Source organism: Chondrus crispus, genomic scaffold, assembly GCF_000350225.1.
Source record: "Chondrus crispus Stackhouse genomic scaffold, scaffold_374, whole genome shotgun sequence".
Taxonomy (NCBI): domain Eukaryota; phylum Rhodophyta; class Florideophyceae; order Gigartinales; family Gigartinaceae; genus Chondrus; species Chondrus crispus.
The window spans coordinates 39,634-50,113 of record NW_005179267.1 but is presented as its reverse complement, the minus strand read 5'-3'; the positions used below and the strand labels follow the sequence as shown (position 1 = coordinate 50,113).

At 52.9% G+C, this 10,480-nt stretch overlaps 2 protein-coding genes; both read left to right on the top strand.

Annotated features, from left to right (window-relative positions):
• CHC_T00010048001 (ribosomal protein L10) lies at positions 1–447 on the top strand (the record flags this gene model as incomplete). XM_005718140.1 is given in 2 exon segments in its annotated part: positions 1–384; positions 385–447. A coding segment is annotated over 1 exon segment (384 nt), but the record flags the coding sequence as incomplete, so codon positions are not given.
• A 347-nt stretch (positions 448–794) lies between these two features.
• CHC_T00000921001 (hypothetical protein) lies at positions 795–2,108 on the top strand. XM_005718139.1 is given in 6 exon segments: positions 795–905; positions 906–1,009; positions 1,139–1,228; positions 1,449–1,570; positions 1,708–1,870; positions 1,988–2,108. The coding sequence occupies 5 exon segments, from the start codon at positions 906–908 to the stop codon at positions 2,106–2,108; spliced, it is 600 nt and encodes a 199-aa protein (XP_005718196.1). The 5' UTR covers positions 795–905.
• The last annotated feature ends 8,372 nt before the right edge of the window (positions 2,109–10,480 follow it).

Here is a 10,480-nt window from a genome sequence, read left to right as displayed (position 1 = left end):
GACGCCTTCCATCTGCGCGTGCGCGCCCATCCGTTCCACGTCATCCGCATCAACAAGATGCTCTCGTGCGCGGGCGCCGATCGCCTCCAGACCGGCATGCGCGGCGCCTTCGGAAAGCCCCTCGGCACCGTCGCTAGAGTTAAGATTGGCCAGACTTTGCTCAGTGTACGCACCAAGGAGCAGAATAAGCCACATGCCTTGGAGGCCTTGCGTCGCGCAAAGTACAAGTTCCCGGGTAGGCAAAAGTTGTTCACCTCGAGCAAATGGGGTTTCACTCAGTTTTCGAAGGACGAGTACCTGGAGCTCAAGGAGGCTGGCAGGATTATCCCCGACGGCTCGTATTGTAAGGTTCTTAACAACCATGGGCCGTTGCTCCTTGACTAGTCGCACTTTCTAGTCAACCACTCGTAAATCCTGGCCCGAGTCCCTAATCCCGTACAATCTTAACCTTTACCTTCTCGCCCAATTTATCGACATTCCGCGTCCCACACCCGTGTCTAGTACATTGAGTCGCCTTCACCCGATCCGAATTGCACACCGGGAGCGCTGGTCGAGACGTGTGCAGAGGGGGGATCAAAAAGCCGACTCATGAGGGAGCAAGTGCAGAAGATGCCATTGCCCCCCCGCCTGTCACGCAGCATTACTTTTGTGCACCACGAAATTCCCCCAATAAACCCCTCATCCTCTCAATTTCCCCAACAATACTACCGTACAGTGCGTCTCTACTACGTTGCGCCCGCCTCGAACCCCCCATCTCTTATATCCCCATATCCCCCCCCATTCCCCATTCCACCCTCCCTCACAACTCACCTCCGTTACAGACTTGACCCCCGTTCAAAACCTCTCCTTACCTTCACCCCATTCATCTGCGCGTTGCCGCCGCGCCGCCACAACCCCTTGTTCCAATGGATCAAGTAATCACGGAGACCAAGACAAATGCCGCCCCGTCCATCACACCCGACCAACTGGACATGCTCGTCGAGGAGGCTGACCGCGCCAAAATGAAAGCGTATGTCCATCTGCAGACTTGAACCCGCGCAGCGAAGCCGCCTGCCTTGCTGCCGAACAAGAGAGCTAACGTTTGCCGCCTCCGTCTGTTTTTTGCATTCCTCTCATCACCCAAACCTTTCCATCAAAGCTACGCCCCGTATTCAAAGTTCCGTGTTGGCGCAGCCTTGTTGGCGGAGGACGGCACCATCTACTCCGGAGCAAACGTCGAAAACAGTTCGTAAGTGACGTCGCCAGGAATACAATCGCCTACTCGCCTTGTCCAGCGCGCGAGAGTGTGTACCATGACCTTGCTTGTGACAACGCATGCGTCCCAATCAGATCACTGGCCCTTGTCTCTTCTTTTGTTTTACTCTCTCTCTCTCTCTCTCGCTCTCTCTCTCTCTTGGCTTTTGTATGTGTGTACTAACTTACGCTTGCATTTCGTCGCTACATAACAGATACGGACTTACCGTCTGTGCAGAACGAAGTACCATATTTCACGCAGTGAGCAACGGAGTCCGCGCGTTTCAGGCTATCGTCGTCACGACGGACATTTCAGAGTCCTTTGTGTATCCCTGTGGTAAGCTACCTCGCAACGCGAGTGCGATGCAGCAAGTGCGGACTGCAGACCTGTGTGGGGGGTTGCGGTCACTGACGTTAGTGATGAAATACTTTTTCTTTTTTATTCTCTCGACTGTACGCATCGCAATACTGTAGGGGCATGTCGCCAAGTCATGTCCGAGTTTGGCAACTTTGACGTCTACTGTCTTCGACCGAATGGGAAAGTATCTCGAACGACCCTGGCGGACCTCATCCCCTTTGCCTTTTCTCCTTCAGACTTGAGCAAAGGCCAGGGGAAAGGAGAAGAGGATGAACCTGTGCTCAATATGGAAGGCGAATAATCTCGGCCGCAAAACAGATTATTGACCGCTTTGCAGTTCCTATCTGATCCTGTGCGTCACGCATTCTATACGCTTCCTGCTCTACTTTTCCGAAGTAAGAAACCTCGCAAGACAGACCATTTGCGGACCCGAACCGCACGCGGTTGCATGAAGAAGGGGGCTCATGTCTTTGACATCCGAAACCCTCGACTCAGAATGTACTGTAGGAATCGCTAAAAGAGTTTCTTCAAAGTCCCGAGTGCTACGCGCCGGCCCTTACTTCACTGCGACAAACGCAGCCTCCGTCATCATAACAGTATGTCGCCATCCTGTGATCGCCACACACACACACATACACTTCTTCCCGATTTGTCGATCGCCTTGCCAACGCAAATGCCCTTATATTATGGTTTCTACAACAAAAAGAACTACATTGGTTTTTGAAACTGTGCAGTCAACTAACTGTCTATCGCATTAAAACCCCTGGTTTCTTCTGGGCAAAACAGCCGATCGGACGAGTGATGCAGAGCACCTTTGAACATGTTCTCGAGACGAAAACGAGTAACCTTGCGCAAGAATAGTTGGCACATCTATGATACACCGCCGCGTCTAAACTCTAAACACATTCCAGTACAATATAATAATCAAGGGTCTTCTCAAGCTCTTCGGTTTGGCTCTGGAAAAAGGCATGTGGCAAACGATACTCAACGAAATCTGAGGACTCGTGTGAATATCACGGAATAGCGTTTTGATGGAAGAAAATGTACATACGTAGTTGTACATACGTAGTTCTAAGTGCTCGCATCACTACGTCAAAGATCCCTGTGGAAAGTTTTCGAGTCGCTGATGTTTGAATTGAGCCGAGGTACTTACTGTACAGGTATGGTTGCGGGTGGTGGCAGCTCGTAGTATCCGCGCGTCGCGCAGCGGTAGGGCGAACGAGGGGGGGAACGATAGTCGCGAGAGAGGGATGTGGCGCGGCGAAGAAGGAAGGGCACAATGTCCCCCGGGGTCGTAGCCTTGTCTGCCCCCCCCCCCCCGGTGCGCCGACCAATTCTGGTCGGCGCTATTTCAATAAAATTGTAGACCTAAATTATCCGTCGGCAGCGCCGGTCGCCGCCGGCGCTTTAGCCTGCACACGTGGCCTATTACCACGTGGCCCAACTACACACCCCCCGTTGGCATACTTCGGCGCCGTCGACGGCGGGGGGGCGTGCAACTAGGTCTCTCCCGACGCTGCTCCCGTGATCCGCACCGACGTATTCCAACACAAACCCTTACCAATCCCTATCTCCCTTTTCCGCATCGGGTGCACGAACGCCGAGTTATACCGCGTCCCATTTCCTGCCCAGCCGCAACTCCTTGAATCCCTTCCGCAATTACCCCTCCAAATCTTCCTCGTGCGCTTTCCCGTCTTGGCGTATTGCAATGCCTCGTGGTGTCTCGTCACGCAGCGCGCCCGTGCAGCAACACCCATCCGGAAGGCAGCTGAATATGAGCCCGAGGGCCACGGTACCGACTGGGAGGGTAGCGACGGGTGCTCAGGCGCAGAGAGGCATCACCACTGTAACATGCAGAGGGAGGAAAGTCTCCTTCGCGAGCTTCACCACCGGACGGTTGGCGTCTACCGTGGACCTTTTCGAGAAGGACACAAGGACTACTGTGGGAGCGCGCGCGTTCTTCGAAGCGCTCCCCATCCCCAGCGACAACGTCGCGGCCCTGTCTGCTTGGGTCGCGGCGAGGCCTACAGCGCGCTTCGGATTGATGCGGCTCCGTCGACTTGGCTTCACCGACGACCTCCGTGCCGCAGACAAGTATTGGAAATCGAGATCGAAGAAGGTGATGGAAACTCATGAAGGCGGTGGCAGGGTAAGGAAATGTGGGGATGTCGGTAAGGAAGGGAAGGCGTATGAGATTCGCCGCGTCGCGTTCAGCTCAGGCCGGGACTCTCGATTCGTTGGAAGAGCGGGCCCCGAGTACTTCGCCTCCGACCTTCTTCGAGGGGGACCGTGTACGTTCTGGCCCATTGCGTTTCACACAATTGAAACGCATCGTCTAGAAGGGGACTCCACCCTGGACGCTGAGCTGGGCAGTGGGATTGAGTCGGACTTGGAAATATTTCCTGGACGGATTGGGCGGCAGGGGTGCTCGGTGGAACTTGTTTACAATCCGGGCCGGCAGGCAGCGTTTCTCGACGCACTCGACGATTGGTGCACGGAGCACCCTGACAGATTTTACACTCTGAGCTGTCCCGGTGATCGTGGTCCGTCAAGGCATGCCGCCTCTCTGCATTCAAGCTTGCCGGTATTCGCAAGGTCCTGTCACGGCCAATGCTTGCGAGCAGCCTTGGCGAACGGCATCCATGCCCTGCAGGGACCCGAAATCGCCCTCAACATGCTTCAGCGGGGCGTAATGGCTTGTCGGAGCCTGGCAGATGCATCTGCCTGGGTGCAGAACAACATCAAGGTTCTGGGGCTCCGAAAAATTAAAGTGGACCGGGGCATGACCGAGGAGGAGTGGTTGCGTTATCAACGGACCGGCATCTACCTCGTCCGGCTTTCTGGAATGAACCGCGATGATGAGGAGGTTGACCACGTTGTTGCATACGACGCAGGCCGTCAGGTTGTCTTCCATTGCGTTGAGCGCTTTGCTCTTCGTGTCAGTTCCCAGATTTTTGACGTGTGCGTCGGGGACGACTCGCAATTCATGGGCATCTCCGAGATGAGGCTCCTCTACGCTCAAGAGGTAGGCAAGAGAGTGGCTTCTGGTAAGAAGAAGAAGCCGAATAAGCGCATCTCTTATAGCGTCAAGCGGGAGCGCAGGAGTGAGAAGAAGGGGAATGAAGCCAAGTTTACCCACAAGAAATCGAAAACGAAAAGCGTCATTATTGATGATGAGGAGTGATCAATAAACTTGGGAGACCCTTTGTGATGACTTGAATGTCTCTGCGTCCAAGAATCCACTCCTCATCACGTCGTTTAGTTTCTTGAACATGTCCAAATTTCTCTTCGTGAGGGCGTCTGCGAAGTTCCGTTTTCCGGCTATCCATTGCATGACGCTGATCTCCCCGGTCTCATATGAGTCCCTCATCCTTGCCACAGTGGGACGAAGACGATAGTCACTACCCTCGTGTAAGGTTGTCACCGTTGAGAACAGGCCATGAGAGTCGACTGTTAGCACAAACGGGAGAGGATGCTCTGCAGAAAACACCACTTTCAGTCTTTCCGCTATCATTGATCCCCGGTCAGCAGACGTGGCTGCAGCGAGTATCTCGGCGCCGATTGAGGAAAAGGCTACGCGAGTTTGCTTGCAGCTCAACCAGTCTATGACGTGATACAACCCCACACCCCCCGCTGGCAGGTATATACCCGAAATATAACCTGTCTGTCCATAAGAGGTCGACCCGTGACTCGCGTCCGAGAAGGCGAGGTACGAGGGTGTAACGTCGAGATTATTTGGAGAACGGAATGTGATGTCTGCTTCGAGTTTGTTGATTTCCACCAGTAACTTGTTTGCCGTAATTAGGTTTGAGACCTTGAGGCGTCCTACAGCTTGCTGCAGGAAACTGGCTGCGAAAGAAGCTTGAGGTAAAATACCGTGCCCCAGGAAGTTGAGCGATCCTGCGAGGCCTTGGTAGGCTGTGAGCTCTGTCGCCGTACATGGTGAATCGAACTGTTTGCGTCGCTCCCGAGTGACGGCAAGAGGCTTTATCGTTCCCAGGTATTCCTTCATGCTGATGTGAACTGTTCGATCGTCATTTTGATGTATGTGCAACCTATTGAATATCAGGTCCCGACCAGTGACAAAACGACCAATCTCAAATCGTTTCAGCATGCTTTCATGGAATTCGTCAATGTCCTTCTGGGATCCAGCCATGAGAAAGTCGTCGACAACTTTGCAAATGGCGAGGAGGATTCCTCCGTCTAGTCGGCGCTTGATGAACAGTTGAGGGAGTCCGGGCACTTCTATAATCCCTTGCCCAGACATCCACCGTTCGACTGCTAGCTGCCAAATTCGACCGGACTCTACAATGCCGTAGGCTGGCTTCAGCAGCTTCCAAATCCCTTTGTGCATGGATGTCCAGCCCTTTGGTGGCCTCACGTATATACTGCGAGTTAGCCAACCTCCCTGCATGTACGCACTTTTGACATCGATGGAGCCCAGGGCCATTCCGAGAATCGCCGCAATTGACAACACGATGCGGATAATCGGAAATTGCGCTGTTGCGGAGTCCTTGCGGACTTTTTCCTTATCCCGGTCACGATTGCCATGAGGGACGAGCCTACACTTCAACTTTAACTTGTCCGTCTCACCTTCGTGTTTCAACTGAAAGAAGTGATGAGACGAAATCAAGTTTGCATTCGGAGGAAGCCGGCTGATGTGGAGTTCTTCGTAAGCGCCATCGTAATTCTCCTTCTCCTTCGCAATGGACTTATCGATCACCCACTGAGGGACGAATTGGAGTTGATGTTCTGACAGAGGTTTCTCCCCGAGGACTTCTCTTGCTCTTTGTAGGATCTCTTGTTCTGAAGTCTTGAGGGAGCAAGGAAAGTCTGGGGGCGACATAATCGGTACATTTTCGACATCCTTCGAGGGTTGCGGAGGTTTGTACTCTTTGGTAATGTCGTTCTGGTGTGAAGTTCCTCTTTCCTTTCTCCTTCCAAAGAGAGAGTGTGAGAACAACAGGGAAGAGTTTCCAACATCAACAGCAGGCTGCTCGAAACTGGAGCGCCGTGGCCGTGAGGGATTTCCGGCAAATAGAGTTAGGGAATTTGGATGTTTAGCCCACAGAGCGTGCTCCTTTTCAAAGAAATCTAAGGCCTCCACAGTGTCCGAAATTCCTCTGTCCTCCAGTTCTGTTGTATCCAAGTCAGGTACGGCTGGCTGGATGGCTTCCTCAGTCTCGTATTCCGGTGTGAATTTGATTCTTGCCCTCGGTTCGTCGGCTTCAGCATTCCACAGGAACATCGCCGGCAATGGAGAGTCTTCTCCGAGAATATCGCTTGGGACTTCAGGCGGTGCAGCCGGGTCTACTCCTGTGAACTCGTCTTCTTCCACTAAAGAGGACGAGCGAGGAAAGACATAGTTCATTTTGTCAAGTTCTTGCAGGAGAGAAGACCTCGGCGCGACTCGCACATCCTCGAAGGCTGCCCGGATTGGCAGACCGTTGTGGCTAGGTTTGCTCGAGATTGAAACTGAATGTGGGTCTAGTTCTCGAACATATCCTTTCTCCCATTTCCCGAACTTCAGGCCTTTCTTGAAGTAATATACTGGAGTGTTTCTCTGAAGCAGGCATGGATCAATGGTGCGAGGATTCCTCGTCGTCTCTAGGAGCTGAAGCGCACGACGGGCCACTTGCTCTTCGTGTGCAGCTATCAGCTCCTGTCTCACTCGAGACTGCGGAAGACCCCCCAGCGAAGGAGTGTAGCCCCTGGATAGCTCGAAGCTGCTCAGCTTCTTGTTGCCGTATAGAATGTTGCTTATGAACGTCGCTCGCGACACAACATCATGCCGTCCTGTAGCGGCTCCTCGTTCTTGGGCAAAGTACTCGGCGTCTCTGATGAAACGTTCTGCGATTAGACGAATCACTGCGTTTTTTCTTTCGACAATCCCGAGCTTATTATGGCGACGAGCCGGACGAGCTTCGAATCTGGCGCCAATGTAAGCGATGAACTCTTTGAACCTCCGGTTGTTGAACTCTTGGTCTGCTGATACAAGTTCAGGGGCTCCATGGACGTTGCACCATTGTGCCTCGAACTCCTTTGTGGCGAGGTCCATCTCCCTGGAGTCCAGGAGGGCGGTCACCGAGAATCCGGTGTGCACGTCGACCAGATGGAGTATCGGCTTCTTGCAGAGCTCGACAATAAACATGAAGTCAATCTGGACGTGGCTGTTGAAGGAGGCAAGGATCTTGCTAAAAGAGACCTTGCGAGAGATCAGTGGTCTCCCCGTAGATTTGCAAGAAGTGCACTTGCTTACGACGGTGCTCAGGGCTTGCCGCAGAATTGGAGTAAGAACTCCGCCTCTCTTGCAAAGCGTCAACATGTCCTGCAAAGGTAGATGGCTGAACCCATGAAGCCGGACGGCAAATTGTTTGGAAACCGTGCCATCCGAGAACCTCTCCGTCTTCAACGCTGATCGATCACCCTTATTCACAAAAAGGGTCCGATACGTGGCAAAGTACGCCTTAAACGTTGACGTCTTGGATGGGACAATGAAGAGGTATGTTCTCCTGGCGTCCTTGTCTTCCAAAGAGACGGGTTCGCTGTACGTCTGCAGCGTTAGCTGCTTCTTGAAATGCCGCGAACCCCTGCGGGAATTACGAGAAGGTTCTCCGGACCCAGCAAACGAGATTGGTGAAGGATCTCGTTGCCGAGTAACAGGAAGCCGTTACCGGGTGTCAAATAGAACGGAATCTTGGCTTCCTGTCCGAAGACATCCTTGACCGGCATATCCCATATGGCGATGGTAAGTTCCGCTTCGCTGCAGTGCATGCCATACCCGTGGAAGAAAGGGTCGCAGTCCAAAAGTCGCAGCTCGAAGGAGATACCGAGAGCAAGGCACAACGCCGCCGCAGCTTCGATCCCTCCGACGCTGCGTGGACATCCGACGTCCAGAATCGGGTTAACGTCTTCGAGACCCGTTCTGACGTCTGACACGGCTCCACGATCCGACATAAGGCTTAGTTGTTTCCTTGTCCGGAGCTGGAGCCTGGGCGAAAAAAATTCTTTTGCTGCCTTTGTCCCTGGGAAGAAGTCATTTGGGTCGGATTGGGACGCCGCTTCGTCATGGTGTATTTGCTGGGAAATTTGCAACGCATATCTCCAGCATAGTGGTCTTCATCGCCGCAGTCAAAGCAGACTTGCCTCCGAAGGTTGGGGGGAGGAAGCGACTTCTCACTTGGTCCACCTTCCCCTCGACCTCTCTTTCCACGACGGGTCTTGTTGTTGATGTCATCCTTTGCATGCATGATTTCACCTCGAGCACCCACTTTACGATCGGACCTGTATCCAACTGAAAATAGGGCTTGCTGCACGTTGCGTTGGACCAGAGATTCTACTTCTCTCATGCTCATCGACGAAGAAGGGCTGAACGCCGTGAGAGTGAGGTTTCCAAGAACGGAAACGGCGTCATCAAGATTGAGTCGACAGGCTTGCTTTTTCGAAAGGATCCTTGACTCGACTGAGGCGTCAGAGGAGTTGGTTGCCGTCGGGATAACAATGCGTTCCAAGCATTCGGCGAACTTGTTAGACTCTGAAATAGCTCCTCGGCGATACTTTTTCATGGCCCGCAACAACCCGTCCGGACCTTTAGACTGATTGTAGGAGAGCGGACCATGCAGATCCTCCAAAACTTGGTACTTCTGCTTCAAGTCTTCTACATCCTTTAAAAAGCTTCGGGGGACTTGCACGGTGTCTTGAGAGTCACTATTGTGACATTTTTCTCGATTTTCTGCAAGGGCAATTAGCTGAAGCTTTGCGTTGGTAAGCGTACCCTCCTCCAAGTTTGCATTATTGAGGAGAGTGATTGCCAACACTTCGGCGATTTGCGAGCCGCTAGTTACATTTGAATGCATGAGGTGTTCGGCTGCAAGACCACGGAATCTTGAAACAAATACGGAGAGATCTTCATTCTTCTTTCTGCGACACGTCGTGACCTTATTATAAGAGTTGATTAAACGGGTTACGACTGCAATGGGAGGATCGACGGCGATCAACTCCACAATGTCAGCCACAGCCGCAATCTGGTCCTCCTGCTTGTAGTCGATGATCTTCTTGGCCTGAGCTTCATCAACGATAGATTGTTGAGCGCTCGGAAGGCCGCGGTCGTACAAGACGCGCCCAAGTGTGGCAAAGATTGTCTTGTAGACCCGATCAGGGCCCGAAAGAGCGGAGTGCTTGATAAGATCCACCCAGCGGTAGACCTTCTTGCGCCAATCCTGAAGATCACCATTCGGGTAAAAGAATGGGGGATCTAAGCGCGAGCGCAGGTCTTTCTTTTCGTTCAACCCTGGGCCCATAACTATGGTTGCGGGTGGTGGCAGCTCGTAGTATCCGCGCGTCGCGCAGCGGTAGGGCGAACGAGGGGGGGAACGATAGTCGCGAGAGAGGGATGTGGCGCGGCGAAGAAGGAAGGGCACAATGTCCCCCGGGGTCGTAGCCTTGTCTGCCCCCCCCCCCGCCGACCAATTCTGGTCGGCGCTATTTCAATAAAATTGTACACCTAAAATATCCGTCGGCAGCGCCTGTCGCCGCCGGCGCTTTAGCCCGCACACGTGGCCTATTACCACGTGGCCCAACTACAACAGCACATATGTGTACTGTAAGGCCGGTGCAGTCTTCAGAATCCTCAGATTTATTCAGATTCTACAATCTCAAGCCAATACTGTACTACTGTACACTGTAGAGCAACAGCCCAGTCGTCTACCCTTCGAAGGGTACAGAATTTGAGCTCAGCATGATCTCTCATTGCATCTTCACCCAATCCGGCGGCAGATACAGTACCGTTGGTACGGTTTCTGAATGGTAACGTCATCAAGCCCTCAACGTACGAGGATAAACTGACGACGAAGCTAACTTCACTCAACTGCACCACCCAAGTCGAATCTT